Source organism: Pelodiscus sinensis, chromosome 24, assembly GCF_049634645.1.
Source record: "Pelodiscus sinensis isolate JC-2024 chromosome 24, ASM4963464v1, whole genome shotgun sequence".
NCBI classification, from domain to species: Eukaryota; Metazoa; Chordata; order Testudines; family Trionychidae; genus Pelodiscus; species Pelodiscus sinensis.
In genome coordinates this window covers 4,980,035-4,997,199 of record NC_134734.1, presented here as the reverse complement: position 1 = coordinate 4,997,199, position 17,165 = coordinate 4,980,035, and the positions used below count along the sequence as shown (strand labels likewise).

Below are 17,165 nucleotides of genomic sequence, written 5' to 3'. Positions count from 1 at the left end.
GTCCCCATGCGCACCCCTCGGTCTGCCTGTCCCCACGTGCTTCCCCTACCTCTGCCTGTCCCCATGCGCCCCCTTTGTCTGCCTGTCCTGTCCCCACGTGCTTCCCCTCTGTCTGCCTGTCCTCTTGTGCACACCTCGGTCTGCCTGTCCCCACGTGCTTCCCCTCCCTCTGCCTATCCCCATGCGCACCCCTCGGTCCTGTCCCCACGTGCTTCCCCTCTGTCTGCCTGTCCTCTTGTGCACACCTCGGTCTGCCTGTCCCCACGTGCTTCCCCTCCCTCTGCCTGTCCCCATGCGCCCCCTCCATCTGCCTGTCCCAATGCGCCCCCTCTGTCTGCCTGTCCTGTCCCCACGTGCTTCCCCTCCGTCTGCCTGTCCCCATGCACACACCTCTGTCTGCCTGTTCCCACGTGCTTCCCCTCCCTCTGCCTGTCCCCATGCGCACCCGTCCCCACGTGCCTGTCTGCCTGTCCCCATGTGCTTCCCCTCCGTCTGCCTATCCCCATGCGCACCCCTCGGTCTGCCTGTCCCACGTGCTTCCCCTACCTCTGCCTGTCCCCATGCGCCCCCTCTGTCTGCCTGTCTGTCCCACGTGCTTCCCCTCTGTCTGCCTGTCCTCTTGTGCACACCTCGGTCTGCCTGTCCCCACGTGCTTCCCCTCCCTCTGCCTGTCCCCATGCGCCCCCTCCATCTGCCTGTCCCAATGCGCCCCCTCTGTCTGCCTGTCCTGTCCCCACGTGCTTCCCCTCCGTCTGCCTGTCCCCATGCACACACCTCTGTCTGCCTGTTCCCACGTGCTTCCCCTCCTCTGCCTGTCCCCATGCGCACCCGTCCCCACGTGCCTGTCTGCCTGTCCCCATGTGCTTCCCCTCCGTCTGCCTATCCCCATGCGCACCCTCGGTCTGCCTGTCCCCACGTGCTTCCCCTACCTCTGCCTGTCCCCATGCGCCCCCTCTGTCTGCCTGTCCTGTCCCCACGTGCTTCCCCTCTGTCTGCCTGTCCTCTTGTGCACACCTCGGTCTGCCTGTCCCCACGTGCTTCCCCTCCCTCTGCCTGTCCCCATGCGCCCCCTCCATCTGCCTGTCCCAATGCGCCCCCTCTGTCTGCCTGTCCTGTCCCCACGTGCTTCCCCTCCGTCTGCCTGTCCCCATGCACACACCTCTGTCTGCCTGTTCCCACGTGCTTCCCCTCCCTCTGCCTGTCCCCATGCGCACCCGTCCCCACGTGCCTGTCTGCCTGTCCCCATGTGCTTCCCCTCCGTCTGCCTATCCCCATGCGCACCCCTCGGTCTGCCTGTCCCCACGTGCTTCCCCTCCCTCTGCCTGTCCCTACGCACACCCCCTCCGTCTGCCTGTCCCCACATGCTTCCCCTCTGTCTGCCTGTCCTCTTGTGCACACCTCGGTCTGCCTGTCCCCACGTGCTTCCCCTCCGTCTGCTTGTCCCCATGCACGCCCTCCATCTGCCTGTCCTGTCCCCACATGCTTCCCCTCCATCTGCCTGTTCTGTCCCCATGCGCCCCCTTGGTCTGCCTGTCCCCATGCGCACCCCCTCTTTCTGCCTGTCCTGTCCCCATGTGCTTCCCCTCCGTCTGCCTGTCCCCATGCGCCCCGTCTGTCTGCCTGTCCCCATGCGCACCCCTCGGTCTGCCTGTCCTGTCCCCACGTGCTTCCCCTCCGTCTGCCTGTCCCCATGCGCACCCCCTCCGTCTGCCTGTCCTGTCCCCATGTGCTTCCCCTCCATCTGCCTGTCCCCATGCGCCCCATCCATCTGCCTTTCCCCATGTGCCTCCTCTGTTTGCCTGTTGCCATGTGCACCCCCTGTTTCTGCCTGTCCCCATACATGCGCTCCTTCTGCCTGTCCCCAAGTGCACTCCCTTCATCTGCCTGTCCCCATACTCCCCCTATGTTTGCCTGTCCCCATACATTCCTCTGCCTGCTTGTCCCCATACACTCCTCCATCTGCCTTTCCCTATGTGCACCCCTCCATCTCACTGAACCCCCCTCTGTCTGCCAGCCCCTATGTACACCCCCACCTACCTGTCTCCATGAGCACCCCCTCCATCTACCTGTACCCATGTACATCCCCCTCCACCTCATATGTCTGCCTGTCCCCATGTACACTCCCCACCACCTCCTCAGTCTGCCTGTCCCCATGTGCACCCCCTCTCTCTTCCTGTCTCCCTCCATCTCCTCAGTCTGCCTGTCCCCATACAACCCCTCTCCACTTCCTCATTTTGCCTGTCCCCTTATGCACCCCTTCTGTCTCCCTGTCCCCATACACCCCCTCTACCTCTTCTGTCTGCCTTTCCCCATATACACCCTTCTCTCCATCCCATTCACACCCCTCTCTCTGCCCATCTATCCCCATTTACACCACCTTAACCTCCCACCCTCCTAGAGACAGCACAGGTTCTATCTAGCCCCGAGTCCCCAGCTTGAGGCTCAGTGGCAGTGAAGCTGCTACCCATGGGGGCAGGCATTGCGGACAGTTTGTGGGGCAGGCTGTGTGGATGGGGCAGATCCTGGTCCATGCACTGCCCAGGTGCTGAGTGAGGTTCTCAGTCCTGAATCCACCACAGAGAAATCCTTGGGCATCCTTGCCACCCCACCCCTCTCTGCAGGGCAGGGGCTCGGTGTCCCTCTGCAACGTGAGCCACGGCCACCCCAGCCTTGGGAGGGCAGCAGGAGCTAGTGGGGGGAGCCAGGAGTCAGGACACCTGGGTTCTATCCCCAGGCCTGGGAGGGGAGCAGGATCTGGGGGGTAGAGCCGGGGGAGGGGCTGGGATCAGAGTCAGCATTTATAGCACCGATCATTTTAGTCCCCGAGACGCAAGGGGAAGTGAAGAGTCATTAGTTGTAGGAGCAGAAAGAGGGCGCCTGTGTGACTCATAGAGTGTCCTTCCGCCTAGGGGCACCCACGGTGGAGATGGTCAGAGAGTGGGGGGTGCATGGAGCTGCGTAATGGGGTGAGGGGAGGGATAGATGGAGAGTAAGTTGGATGAGGATCAGGGTGCTGCCCAGACCCAGCCAGCGACAGACCTTACTGAGAGATAGAACCCCAGAACCCTGCCCCTCCTTGCTCTAATACATCTATTGCTCACATTGTACAATTACAGATGCATCTAATGTCTCCTCAAAACACTGCACAGGATGTGAACATTGTGACCCATTTGCCAGCCCTCGAAGTGCAGTTGCTTCTGGGGTGAGGGGTGGGGGAAGCAGTCACTATTTCATAGAGAAGCCACACAGGGATGGCGGGATGGGTCAGCTGGCTGCCGGCTCTAAACAACACTCTCTGGTACCTTGTTACCCATTGAAGCTGTTCCGATTTGCCTTGCAGACACCAAGAGCCCTTTGTGTCCCCTAAATGTGATGTCTGTGGGCCCATACTAGGCAAAGCTGGGGGGAGGGTGAGAACTAAGAGTGATTCTCCCTGGAGCTGCAATAGTAGCTGGTTGTCTGGGCTGATCCCACCGCTGACACCCATCTCGGAGGCAGTGGGGTCAAGGCTGATAAAAATAATCTCTCCCCTTGAGAGTTGAGAGAGTGGAGCTGAAACTTCCTAGCTCTCAGGAGCAAGACATTTGCTGTTTAGGAGATAATAAATCCTAGTGGTTAGAAGCAGTGTGGGGAAGGGAAGGGCGGGCTCAGAGGGTCGCGTTAAAGCACCCTCATCTCTGCCCCCATTCATGCATGCCCTCAACTCTGCCCCCTTCGTAGATTACAAGCCCATATCTGGTGGCCAAGCTGCAGTACCCTTAACTCCACCCCCTGTGTAGATTTCAAGCGCATATCTGGTAGTTGAGCTAGAGCAGAGCTGCTGAAAGGAGCCATCCATGTCTGCCTTTGTGATCTGGGTTAAAAAGCCCTCTGCACCCCAAAATCTCCTCCTCGGGGATAAGGGTAGGGGGAAATGTGTGTGTGTGTGTGTGTGTTATCATTTAATGACTCAGTTTCCCCACTTGCTTGGCCTGGCTTCCCACTGGATGCGAAGGGCTTAACTTCTCCCAGGGAGAGTGACATGCAGACAGATGCCGAGGAGGCCGGCAAGGAGCAGACCACGCTGTGCAAAGCAGCAGGCAGAATGGGTGCAGACAGTGCCGGGGGATCGAGGGTAGTTCCTCGCCCGGCTGCCCTCGCTGATTCGCTGTCAACTCCCCGCTGCTGCCCAGGCCTGCTCTGTGTGGTGACCTCCAGTTCCAGATCCTCTAACCACCAGACCCCACTTCCCTCTCAGAGCTGGGGTACAACCCAGGAGTCCTGGCTCCCAGCCCCTCCCACCCCATCTTGTCTTGACATGTGAAAATCAGACTGGTGTCATGAAGAGCCAGGAAGCCTTTATCACAGTTCCTTTTCCTCCCCTCCTTCCTCCCCCCAGGGCTAGTGGGTAGAAATACATGAGCAGGGATATTTGTTTAGCTGCCAGAGTTACATCCCATTGCCTAGCGGGTTGCTGTCCCCTAGGGGCTTGGACCGGACACCCAGAGGCTAGCCCAATCCCAGGGCCAGGGTAAGTGCTGTGCAGAGTGTCTGTGTTTACTTCTGGAGCAGGGGACATGTTTTGGGACAGGGGCTCTTAGACTTGCAAAGCAGCTTAAACTAAAACAGAAGGTGCTGCTCTTAATTTACTATCAGCTGTCCCACCCCAGAAGTGGCTGCATCTTAGCACTGGGTGAGCCATCCCCACATGGTGTTCTGTGCAGATGTTCCCTGGCTGCTCCACCTCAGAGGTGGCTGCATCTCAGCATTGAGTGAGCCATCCCTAGGGAGTGTCATTTTGTGGGTGCTCCCCTGCCCCAGAGCAGGCTGCTATGCATGTAGCATTGGTGGGCAGCTGGTAACAGTGCAAAAGTGTAACTGAAGTTTTATTGTCGATTTATTGTTCATTATTATTTGCACTGTTGTGATGCTGAGCCCCACACGGACAGGTGCCCCGTTGTGCTAGGTGCTGTACAAAGGACTAGCACTGCCCCTCTGGGCAGCCGGGGCAGAGTTCAGGGCTGGGGAGGTCGGGGCAGAGTTCAGGGCTTGCACTCTGGGCATGTGGCTCAGCCAGGCCGTTTGTAACCGCGCCGGCTGGAAGCTTCGGGCAGAGCCAACGCAGGGAGCAGCTTATGAGCCAGAGAGACTCCCTGGGGTCTTTGCTGAGCCATTCTGCGCCACACCCTACAGACCTCCTCCTCTCTGGGGGGGAGCGGGGACCTCAGTCCCATGGCCTGTCCAGCCGGCAAGGGGCTGGTTAATGCCACCTGGGACGGCGACTCGACAGGGTTTGCTAAGAACACGTCTCAGCTACTCACAGCTCACTCCACCCAGCCGCCTCCCAGGGAGAAACCCTTCCCCCAGTATGGCCCCTTGGGAGCCATCCAGCCCCAACCCCACCTGCCCCGCCTCTCATCTCAAAGCCAAAGGTAGAACCTGATGTCCAGTCCCCTATAGCCCTAACCACTAGCCACCGCTCCCTTCCAAGAGCCAGGGAGAGAACCCAGGAGTCCTGACTCCCCACCCTCATCCCTTGCTCTAACCACTAGACCCCACTCCTCTCTAAGGGTATGTCTAAGGGTAGTTCGAACTAGGGGGTGAGTGTAGACATACCCTGAGAGCTGGAGAAAGAACCCAGGAGTCCTGCTTTCACCACTAATCTTTGTGCTGCAAGCCCCAAAGAGCTGCCTGTAGCTGGCCCCTTCCGCCTCCTCTATGAGAATCTGTTCTTAGAATCCCTGTCACATCAGATTGGCCAAGAGGTGAACTCAGTGTCTCTGGTGCGGGTGGGCAGGACAGGCGGGCTCAGCTCGAGGCGCTGTGCACACAGAGGGCGAGCCGGCCCCACGGGATGCTGGGGGAGCCCATAGCAACCAGCTGGGGAAGGGGCGACTGCCTCCTGGTCAGCAGTGACCTTGGGAAGGGCCCAGATGTCCTGGGGGAGCCCGCTGCCCAGGACCTCCCGCTGGAGCTGCTGAGGAACGGTGCATGGCATGGGAGAGGCCACGCCTGGTGACTGCACCCAGCTCTGGGGGGCCGCACGTCAGACCGGACATTGGGAAATCAGGAAAGGGTCAAAGAAGAGCAGCGGGAATGATCTGAAATCTGCTCTAGAGCCCAGGCTGGCGGCAAGCGATCGAGTGCCTCTAACCTGGAGATGAGCTCTGGGCCTGTCACATTTCGGGGAGCAGAGGGCTCGTCAACCAGACAGGCAAAGCAAGAGCTGGAGAAGGAGCTGGGGGATGGAGCCAGAACCCGACACTGGGCATAAGGGGCAGAGTTTCCCCAGGAGGGGGCTGCCCCTGGGAACGACTGCCCAGGATCAGACCCACTAGACCCTCCAGCCCTCGGAGTCTTTCTATGGAGATCAGAGGACCTTAAAAACACGGCTGTAGCTCGACCATCTGATGAAGGCTGGGGGCCAGGATCCCTGGGGGGCGCTCTCTAGCCTGGGCAAACTGCGCAGGCACACTGGTTCCTGCTGGCGCTAAGATCAATGAACACAGGCTGGGCAGGGAGCCTGTGAGTTTTCCCTGGTGAGTCAGGAAGCTGCCGTGCTGCATAACGTTAAACAAGCGAGGGCGTAAGTGCTGTTTGCCACGTGGGTTACAGTCGTGTCTAATGACCCAGCTGGGATCAGGGCCCCGTTGTGCCAGGCGCTGGCCACACCCAGCCAGAGTGCCAAGCCTGGGAAATGGAGGCAGGGGACGCTGTGCATGGACACACGGGGTCCCTGCGGGAGCCTCGCGCAGTTCATGAAGCCGGCTTTAGCACTGATTTGATGCAGCAGTAGGGCAAGGAACCCCCAGGCCTGTCTCCTGGCTTCAGCAGCTGGCCCACAGCTTGGGGTTCTGTGAGCTTTGGCGCAGACCAGCAGCCCCACATAATCCCTGAGTTCTGGGGACCTGGGAGTAGAGTGTTCAGGGGCGTTTTGTCCTGAATGGCACCGGGAGCGCGAGCTAACACCAGCTGGGGTGTTTTAGCCTGAGCCCACTGCAAGGGAGCCATGACCTTCCAGGAGGAGATGGGCCCCAGCGCGGGGGAGGGGGGGTACGTAAGCAGGAGGGGAGACAGCCCCATGGAACAGGCACTAGGTGGTCTCCTAGATCTCCTGCCTCAGCCCCAGCCCCACAACTCCTGACCTTTTGAAGACACCCTTTGTGCTCAAACCGTTTTCACAGGAAGCCTTGGTGGGCCCAAACCCAGCCCCTTTTCGTACAGGCCCTCTGGCCACGCGCCCCCTGGAGGAGATGGAGACCCTGCTGCTGGCCCTCTCCATCCTGACTGGTGAGTGTGCCCGCTGCCCTGGGGCTGGGGCTGGGGCTGGGATGCCACGGCCGGGAGGAAGAGGGAGCTGGGAATGTGGGAGACTCTGCCATGGGAACAGCCCCACACAGCAGCACTTGGAATCCAGCAGGGGGCATGTGGAATGACTGGGGTTCAGCTGTGACCTCTAGGGGGCGCTGTGCTGTGGGGGGCTCTCCCCAGGCAGTCAGGGCTGTCTGCAATGCCCCAAGGCGGTACTAGGGAGTGCTGTGCACTCTCCCCGGGCCCCAGGGCGGTACTAGGGGGCGCTGTGCTGTGGGGGGGCTCTCCCCAGGCAGTCAGAGCTGGCTGCAATGCTCCAAGGCGGTACTAGGGGGCGCTGTGCACTCTCCCCGGGCAGTCAGGGCTGGCTGTGGTGCCCCAGGGCAGTGCTAGGGGGCGCTGTGCTGTGGGGGGCTCTCCCCGGGCAGTCAGTTGAGAGGTGGATATGAAAGTTGAGAGGTGGATAAGCAACTGGTTAAAGGGGAGACTACAGCGGGTCATACTGAAAGGTGAACTGTCAGGCTGGAGGAAGGTTACTAGCGGAGTTCCTCAGGGATCAGTTTTGGGGCCAATTTTAAATTTTAATCTTTTTATCGCTGACCTTGGCACCAAAAGTGGAAGTATCCTGATAAAATTTGCGGATGACACAAAGTTGGGAGCTATTGCCAATTCAGAAAAGGATCGGGATATCATACAGGAAGATCTGGATGATCTTGTAAATTGGAGTGACAGCAATAGGATGAAATTTAATAGTGAGAGGTGTAAGGTTATGCATTTAGGGATTAACAACAAGAATGTTAGTTATAAGCTGGGGACACATCAGTTGGAAGTAACGGAGGAGGAGAAGGACCTCGGAGTCCTGGTTGATTATAGGATGACTATGAGCCGCCATTGTGACATGGCCGTGAAAAAGGCTAATACGATCTTGGGATGTATTAGGCGAGGTATTTCCAGTAGGGATAAGGAGGTGTTAGTGCCATTATACAAGGCATTGGTGAGACCCCATTTGGAATACTGTGTGCAGTTCTGGTCTCCCATGTTTAAGAAGGATGAATTCAAACTGGAACAGGTACAAAGAAGGGCCACTAGGATGATCCGAGGAATGGAAAACCTGACTTATGAAAGGAGACTCAAGGAGCTTGGCTTGTTTACTTTAACCAAAAGAAGGCTGAGGGGGGACATGATTGCACTCTTTAAATATATTTGAGGGATAAATACCAGGGAGGGAGAGGAATTATTTAAGCTTAATACCAATGTGGGCACAAGAACAAATGGATATAAGCTGGCTAGTAGGAAGTTTAGACTTGAGATTAGAGGAAGGTTTCTAACCATTAGAGGAGTGAGGTTCTGGAACGGCCTTACAAGGGAAGTAGTGGGGGCAAAAGATCTATCTGGTTTCAAGATTAAACTAGAGGGGTTTATGAAGGGGATGGTTTGATGAGATAACATGATCTTGGTAACTAATTGACCATTCATTATCAGTGGAAATAGGTCACTGGAGGGATGATAGGAGTTACTATAGAGAACTTTCTGGGTGTCTGGCTGGTGAGTCTTGCCCACATGCTCAGGGTTTAGCTGATCGCCATATTTGGGGTCGGGAAGGAATTTTCCTCCAGGGTAGATTGGCAGAGGCCCTGGAGGTTTTTCGCCTTCCTCTGTAGCATGGGGTACAGATCACAGCTAGAGGATTCTCTGCATCTTGGGGTCTTCGAAGTATTTGAAGGCTTCAATATCTGAGCTATAGGTGAGAGGATTATTCTAGGAGGGGTGGGTGAGATTTTGTGGCCTGCACTGTGCAGGGGGTCAGACTAAATGATCATAATGGTCCCTTCTGGCCTTAAAGTCTATGAGTCTATGGGTCTATGAGGGCGGTACTAGGGGGTGCTGTGCAGTCTCCCCGGGGCAGTCAGGGCTGGCTGCGGTGCCCCAGGGCGGTACTAGGGGGCGCTGTGCAGTCTCCCCGGGCAGTCAGGGCTGGCTGCGGTGCCCCAGGGCGGTACTAGGGGGCGCTGTGCAGTTTCCCCAGGCAGTCAGGGCTGGCTGCAGTGCCCCAGGGCGGTACTAGGGGGCGCTGTGCAGTTTCCCCGGGCAGTCAGGGCTGGCTGCGGTGCCCCAGGGCGGTACTAGGGGGCGCTGTGCAGTCTCCCCGGGCAGTCAGGGCTGGCTGCGGTGCCCCAGGGCGGTACTAGGGGGCGCTGTGCAGTTTCCCCGGGCAGTCAGGGCTGGCTGCGGTGCCCCAGGGCGGTACTAGGGGGCGCTGTGCAGTCTCCCCGGGCAGTGAGGGCTGGCTGCAGTGCCCCAGGGCGGTACTAGGGGGTGCTGTGCAGTCTCCCCAGGCAGTGAGGGCTGGCTGCAGTGCCCCAGGGCGGTACTAGGGGGTGCTGTGCAGTCTCCCCAGGCAGTCAGGGCTGGCTGCAGTGCCCCAGGGCGGTACTAGGGGGCGCTGTGCAGTTTCCCCAGGCAGTCAGGGCTGGCTGCGGTGCCCCAGGGAGGTACTAGGGGACGCTGTGCAGTTTCCCCGGGCAGTCAGGGCTGGCTGCGGTGCCCCAGGGCGGTACTAGGGGGTTCTGTGCAGTCTCCCCGGGGCAGTCAGGGCTGGCTGCGGTGCCCCAGGGCGGTACTAGGGGGCGCTGTGCAGTCTCCCCGGGCAGTCAGGGCTGGCTGCAGTGCCCCAGGGCGGTACTAGGGGGCGCTGTGCAGTTTCCCCGGGCAGTCAGGGCTGGCTGCAGTGCCCCAGGGCGGTACTAGGGGGTGCTGTGCAGTCTCCCCGGGGCAGTCAGGGCTGGCTGCAGTGCCCCAGGGCGGTACTAGGGGGTTCTGTGCAGTCTCCCCGGGGCAGTCAGGGCTGGCTGCGGTGCCCCAGGGCGGTACTAGGGGGCGCTGTGCAGTCTCCCCGGGCAGTCAGGGCTGGCTGCAGTGCCCCAGGGAGGTACTAGGGGGCGCTGTGCAGTCTCCCCGGGGCAGTCAGGGCTGGCTGCAGTGCCCCAGGGCGGTACTAGGGGGCGCTGTGCAGTCTCCCCGGGGCAGTCAGGGCTGGCTGCGGTGCCCCAGGGCGGTACTAGGGGGCGCTGTGCAGTCTCCCCGGGGCAGTCAGGGCTGGCTGCGGTGCCCCAGGGCGATACTAGGGGGCGCTGTGCAGTCTCCCCAGGCAGTCAGGGCTGGCTGCAGTGCCCCAGGGCGGTACTAGGGGGCGCTGTGCAGTTTCCCCAGGCAGTCAGGTCTGGCTGCGGTGCCCCAGGGCGGTTCTAGGGGGCGCTGTGCAGTCTCCCCGGGGCAGTCAGGACTGGCTGCGGTGCCCCAGGGCGGTACTAGGGGGCGCTGTGCAGTCTCCCCGGGCAGTCAGGGCTGGCTGCGGTGCCCCAGGGCGGTACTAGGGGGCGCTGTGCAGTCTCCCCGGGGCAGTCAGGGCTGGCTGCAGTGCCCCAGGGCGGTACTAGGGGGCGCTGTGCAGTCTCCCCGGGCAGTCGGGGCTGCCCCACTGCGGCATTAGGGGCGCTGTGCCGCAGATAGCAGGGTGCTGTTTCCTCTCCAGGCGCCTGCTGCCAGAACTGGGGTGTGACTCTGCCCCAGCACGTGACCGGCTGGAGAGACTCCTGTGTGACGATCCCTTGCTCCTACACCTACCCCAAGGGGCAGCTGGTCAGAAGCGTGACCTGGTGCCGGGGCAAGGAGAAAATTGTGCAGCTCCCTGGGGCAACGGGGCAGGACTACAGCAAGGCCAAGCGCGCCCAGCTCCTGGGCAACCTGCAGCACAACTGCAGCCTGCGCCTCGGGCCACTGGAGCTGGGAGACGGGGGCACGTACCATGTTGAGTTCCAGACTGAGACCAATAAAATGTGGAGAAGCCCTCGAGCCCTGTGCCTCACGGTGTCAGGTAATCACAGCCCCCGCTTGCAAACGAGGGTTACCCATCCCACAGCCCGGCCCTGTGTAGCTGCTCCTCACTGCCCCGCCCCAGAGGTGGCTGCAGGTCAGCGCTGGGCGAGCCGTCTCTGTATGGCATTATGGGTGACCGTTCTGCCCCTGCTCTACCCCAGAGGTGGCTGCACCTTAGAGCCCATCGAGCCGTCCCCTGTACACCTCTGCTCACGTGTCTCTCCAATCACATGACTCCGTTCTGCTCAGCCATGAAGTCACAGTGGAGCCCAGAGGTCAGAGCGCGGGGTGGGGGGGGACCAGGACTCCTGGGTTTTATCCCAGCTCTGGGAGGGGAGCCTGGGACAGGTCACACCCCACCTGACCTTGATGTAGCTCTCAAAGAGGAGCAGGGGTGTTGGCTGGAGATGGCCGTGCCCCCAGTAGTGACTGGCTCCCCTGGCACCCTCTGCCCAGAACATCCCTGCAGCGTTGGAATTGGCTTCGGCAGGACATCAGGAGCCCTGACGGGCCGCTTGCTGTGCCACGTGTCCGAGCAGTGTGCCTGTTCTAACCTGGCGTGGTACGACAGAGCTGGTGCGCAACTCCGGGAGCAAAAGGCGGGGAGCCGCAGTGCCTACGTGGGCATGAACATCATCTGGCAGCACCGGGGCACGGCGCTGGAGTGCCGGGTGCAGGGCTTCCAGAAAAGATGCCTCCCCCAAGGGTGCCAGCCCCCAGCCACAGGTGAGTGAAGTTATGTGCAGGGCCTTTCCCCTCCAGAGGGCGCTGGTTCTGACCCATCTCCGATGACGTTTCCAGGCCGGCCTCGCCAGCTGAAGGTCCTGGTGGACACGGAAGGCCCGGGCCCAATCCGGGAGGGCGACTCGTTCACACTGAGATGCGTGGGGGACATGGAGCCATCGCACCGGAGCTACTACTGGGTTCACAATGACATGGACTTGCCCTCCGCCTACTCCGTGCGGGTGGAGGCAGCGACCTTGTCTGACAGGGGCAACTATACCTGCATAGAGTGGGTCTCCGGGCCCGGGTGGGGCTACCTGGCTGTGTCCCACACGATCTACGTGGGCATCCTTGGTGGGTAGCCAGTCCCGGGGCAGGGCCACAGCTGGGGGGAGCTGTGAAACCAAGGAGCATAGATGGGAGGGGCCTCCTCTCACCCACATTCCATTTGGGGGCGGGGCCACAGCCATAAGGGGTGGGACCAGGTTCACAAATGGGAGGAGCCTGCCTTATGTGGGTGGGGCTAGAGTATTGGGGACAGAGCAATGGAGCCCCTCTGCACCCTGCAGACTGTGCCTAACCCCCCCGGTCGCTGTCCCATCAGTGTGCCGTGCCTCATCTCTTGTTCCGCTTCCTCTGCAGTGCCCCCCGTGGTGCATGTGGTGGCCACCCCAGGCCCTCATTGCAGCGCGGGGGAACCCTTGTCCCTGATATGCCGGCTGAACACCAGTGCCTATGGTGGAGTGGGCTTCTCCTGGTACAAGGATGGCAAGCGGCTGGAATGGGCAGAGCCAGAGCTGGCTTTTCCGGGGGTCCAAGTGAAGGATGCGGGGCAGTATCAGTGTGAAGTGCACAACACCCTAGGGAAATCCACCTCCCTGCCACTCATCATCACTGTTGTGTGTAAGTACCCAACACATTTGACTCCACAGTACACAGCCGGGGGGGGGGGGGGGGACTTAGAGACCCCAAGTACCATAATTGAACTTTCCCCCCAGTGCCGCTCTGTCACCATCCTTCTTCAGGATCATCCACAGTAGATAAGCGTCCAGCTCCTGCTCCAGCTGAGTTCCCTTTGTTGACCTGGCTCCTTTCTCCCTGTCCAGTGCACAGAGCCATTTAGCAACTGAATGGTTGCCCTGTCGTCAGGCTGAGAAACACCATTCAAATCCCATACGTTTGGTTGAAATTTAATATTTTTTTTAATCATCCGTAAAAAAAAGTCTGGTTCTCTCCCACCATTAGCTCTTTGCCAGACTTTAAATTACATTTCACTGTATTTCTGAAAGGGCAGTTGTTGAAAATTATAATAAATAAAAATGAAAGTCAAATAATCTGTTAAACAGAAAATGGTGGGGGTGGCAAAAAAACTGTGTAGGTTTTTGAGGAACTGACAATTGTTATGGCTGATCAAAATGTAGATAAACCATGAGACGAACAGTTTGAGGAAACGCTCGCTCAAAGTCGGATTCAGCATTTGACGAAAAGCTGGATTCAAAGTTTAGCAAAAGTTTCAAATAGCAAATTCCCAACCCTTTTGGGAGGAACACCCACATCCTGCTGTGATTATACTCAACTTTTCATTCTACCATTTGCCTTTTGGGTCTCTCACTTGGGGCAGGTTGAATCTCACTGCAATCTCAGCTCGGGCTGGGCCTGTCTATGGCTGGGGCTAGGCAGCGCCTGGCACAACGGGGCTCTGATCCTAGCTGGAGTTTCCATGTAATAAAAGGGGTCTGGAGGTTTTATGAACTTGGGAAATTTCAATGTCCAATAAACATTTGGGAGGAAAAATCTCCCAGTTAAAAATCCAGCTTCCTTCCCACCCAGTCCAGTGAGATGTACCTTCATTGCCCACCGCTTCCCCCAGCCCCCTGGACTATGCTTTCCCCTCAACCAGCTCCCACCACCTGTTAGTCCCCAGCTCGGCACAGGGACTAACAGCTCTTGTCCACTCCCCCAGATGGCAGTGACTGGTACCGGCTGAGCCCTGGCCCCATGGCTGGCTTCGGGGCAGGGGTCCTGCTGCTCCTCCTCCTGAGCAACCTCGGGGTTTATTGCCTGGCCAGGAGAATCCGCCCCTGGCAGGAACCGGAAGAGACTCTGCCAGGCAAGGGTCTCCCTGGGGGCGGCAGGGAGAAGAGGGGACCCTGCCTTCTGGAAAACCTGGAGTATGGGCGTGGGAAGGAAACAGCGTGTGTCTCTGTCCCTGCTGGAGGAGTTGAGTCCTGCCCTGAGAGAGTCTGTGTCCCTGCTGCCCCCTGCTGGAGGGCCATCTCTCTCGCTCTCTGTGTGCCCATGTGCATCCCTGCTGGAGGGGATGCGCCAGCTCTGTGGGAGCAGGGGGTGGGGACAGGCCCTGCCCTGGGAGAGAGAGTCCTCCTGCTGGACAGGATGAAGAGACAGTGTCTGTGTCCCTGCTGCCCCCTGCTGGAGAGAACGGGCCCTGCCCTGACAGAGAGTCCTGTGTCCGACCAGAACACCTGGTCGAAAAGGGACCCTGGAATCTCTGGTCAGCACAATGGGCCGGACCATTAAAAGTCCAGCTGGCGCAGGGCTCGCAGGCTCCCTGCCCAGCTCTGCTGGCTCCTGGGAAGCGCAGGCATGGGGAGGTGCTGGCAGCAGAGTCCCCAGGCCAGACCTCCGCCTAGGCCCTAGGAGCTGGAGGGACAGGAATCTGGATCCAAGGTCATTGCTGCCCTAAACTAGGGGTGTAGGCGAGTAGTCGAGTACCGAGAAGCCTGGGCTTACTGCTTAGTGGAGTCACTCTTCGACTACTTGCTCCCCCCTTGCTGCCTCTATTAAAAGCCGGCTCCCCACAGCACCGTCTCCACGGTGCCACCTACCCTCCACCCTGCGCTGCTGCCTCTACCAATCCCGGCTCAGTCCCGGCTCATGCTGGGTCCGGGGCTACCACCGCTGCGCCTCTGCAGTTTAGGTACTGCGAGCCAGGACTTCCCTTATCGACTCATCGTGTAGTCGATAAAAATTGTATCGACTACACGATTCGTGGATCACCCACCTCTTAACAGCCTCACCCTAAACCCCCATCACACCCTAAACTTCTGCCCTGAGCTCCTCCCACACCCCAACCCCGAGCTCCCACTCCCACCCCTACCCCCTGCCCCAGACTAGAGCTGCTTCCTACACCCTGAACCCCTCATTTCTGGCCCCATGCCAGAGCCCACACCCCTTCCCACCCCTCACTGTCCCAACCTAGGGAAAATGAGCCAGTGGGGGAGAGCAAGCAATGGGGGGGAGGGTGCAGTGAAGGGGCAGGGTAAAAGTGTTTGGGTTGGCAGCTCAAGTCTCCCTGCCACCCCCTGCTGCCCTGCGGGTGTGATGTTTGGCAGAAGCAGCCTGCGGGGGCTGCCGGGGGCGGTGGAAATGGTCGACTTGCAGAAACATAAAAAGCAAAAGGGGTAAATTGTCTCCTTCCCTAGGGGGCAACAGAGTGGACTCCAGCGCCCCACAGGAAGACTCACTGTATGAGGTTAGTGGGGAAGCATCTGCCAGCCCTGGGCCCCACTGCCCCCCCTGCTGGCTGGGAGTGATGTGCAGCCTCTCCCCCCAGCCATCTGAAGCTCTGCCCTGGCTGGACAGAACCAGCACCACCCACCCCCGTCATAAAGCAGTGGTCCCCAACGTGGTGCCAGTGGGCGCCATGGTGCCGCCGGGCCATTTCTGTGCACCCACTGAGTGATCGGGGCCGGCCCCGCCCCCAGGCGCGCGGTGCATGGGCGGTGCCAGTCCCTGGGTGTGTGGCGGTTAGGTGGCCCCACCCCTGGGTGCACAGCGCAAGGTCTGTGCCAGCCCCGGCCCCGGGCATGCGGCGTACGGGCAGTGCCAGCCCAGGCGCGCAGCACAGGGGCGCTGCCAGCTCCTGGGCGCATGGCACAGGCCATGGGCTGTTCCGGCCCCGGGCACTCGGTGTATGGGCGGCCCCACCCCGGGAGTGAAGCATAGTTGCGGCGCCAGCCCTGGGAGTGCGACACATGGGTGGCGCCAGCTCCGGGCACACAGCGTATGGGTAGCCTCACCCCCGGGCGCGTGTGCGGCCCCGCCCCCGGATGCCGACATGTGAGCAGCCCCCCCCGGGCGCTCAGCAGCCCCAAAAGGTTGGGGACCACTGTCATAGACCCTCTCACACTGATGGCTAGGGAAGAGTCTCCTCATCAAATAGCCAGGACCTGCGCTGGTGCAGGAGGCTGGGAGACCTCTGCCCAAACCCAGCTGGGGATGCTCAGGCTGAGTGTGCCACATAACTGCAGTTCACAGCTCTGTAAGGTGGTAAAGGCAGAGATGGAACCCAGGAGTCCAGGCTCCAAGCCATCTGCCCCCTACCTAGCTCTAACCACTAGACCAGAGAATCTCCCAGTTGCCAGGTACAGGTACCCACTATTGTAGGTACAGGCAGATATCACACACACATCTCCTGCTGGGGGGCTGACCCCTTTCACACACCCTGTCTCTCTTCCTGTGCCCCTGGCAGGAAATCATAGGAGTTGGGGATATTCCTCACCCCTCGGATAACACAGAGGACTATTACAACAGCTCAAAGAACTACTGTAACTGAGCACAGCTGAGATCCCTGCTGTCCGCGCTCCCACATCTACTGCGAGCCAGAACTCGATTAGATACCACTCTTCACTCCCTGGACAGCCTCCGGAAGCAGGGAAAGCCACGGGAACCCAGGTGTCCTGACTCCCAGACCTGCAGCAGCCTCACCTGGGCCACTGGCACTGGGTACCTCTGGGCAGGTTAACTGTAGCTTCCCTTTTCCAGGCTGAATTGGCGTTCAGGAGGCAGGTTGGCCTAGCAGCCAGAGAGCGGGACTGGGAGGAAGGCAATCTGAGGTCTGCTTGCCCCTGAGGAACTCACAGCCCTGCTCTGTGCCTCAGTTTCCCCATGTGTGCAAGAGGGGTAATGATCCTGCCCTCTTGTCTGTAGCACTTGGCCATCTCTGGCTGGAGAATGCCGGGCAGGGCAGTGTTACCACCTGGCTGCTTTTTGCTTCAGTTCCTGCCCCTTTCCTGGATTTCACACAGTTTTGGTCGGGGAATTGCCCCTTATGTTTCTGGTCATTGGATAATAAAGTGGCTTTTACAAAACCATCAGTCGGGGACCTGGGGCTGATTGTGCAGGGTCTGCAGGGAGCTGGGGGCTCCCAGCACGGAGCTGGGCCCAGGGGCTCTGGTTGTCACCTGCCCGTGAATGGAAAAAACTGCAAATTACAGCTCCCAGCACACACCCCGAACTACAGCTCCCGGCATCCT

At 59.8% G+C, this 17,165-nt stretch overlaps 1 protein-coding gene across 1 annotated transcript; it reads left to right on the top strand.

Moving 5' to 3' along the window:
• Positions 1–7,168: 7,168 nt before the first annotated feature.
• Positions 7,169–16,963, top strand: LOC112544195 (B-cell receptor CD22-like). Its single transcript, XM_075908109.1, has 8 exons — positions 7,169–7,269; positions 10,823–11,164; positions 11,623–11,892; positions 11,968–12,243; positions 12,532–12,792; positions 13,853–13,999; positions 15,333–15,382; positions 16,382–16,963. The coding sequence occupies exons 1-8, from the start codon at positions 7,233–7,235 to the stop codon at positions 16,463–16,465; spliced, it is 1,467 nt and encodes a 488-aa protein (XP_075764224.1). The 5' UTR covers positions 7,169–7,232; the 3' UTR covers positions 16,466–16,963.
• Positions 16,964–17,165: the final 202 nt, after the last annotated feature.

Bases quoted from the DNA above. Each gene is read 5' to 3' on its own strand.
- LOC112544195 (XM_075908109.1), top strand. From the start codon at position 7,233: ATGGAGACCCTGCTGCTGGCCCTCTCCATCCTGACTG. The intron at 11,893-11,967 runs GTGAGTGAAGTT...TGACGTTTCCAG, and splicing joins GTGCCAGCCCCCAGCCACAG to GCCGGCCTCGCCAGCTGAAG. The intron at 12,244-12,531 runs GTGGGTAGCCAG...CTTCCTCTGCAG, and splicing joins GATCTACGTGGGCATCCTTG to TGCCCCCCGTGGTGCATGTG.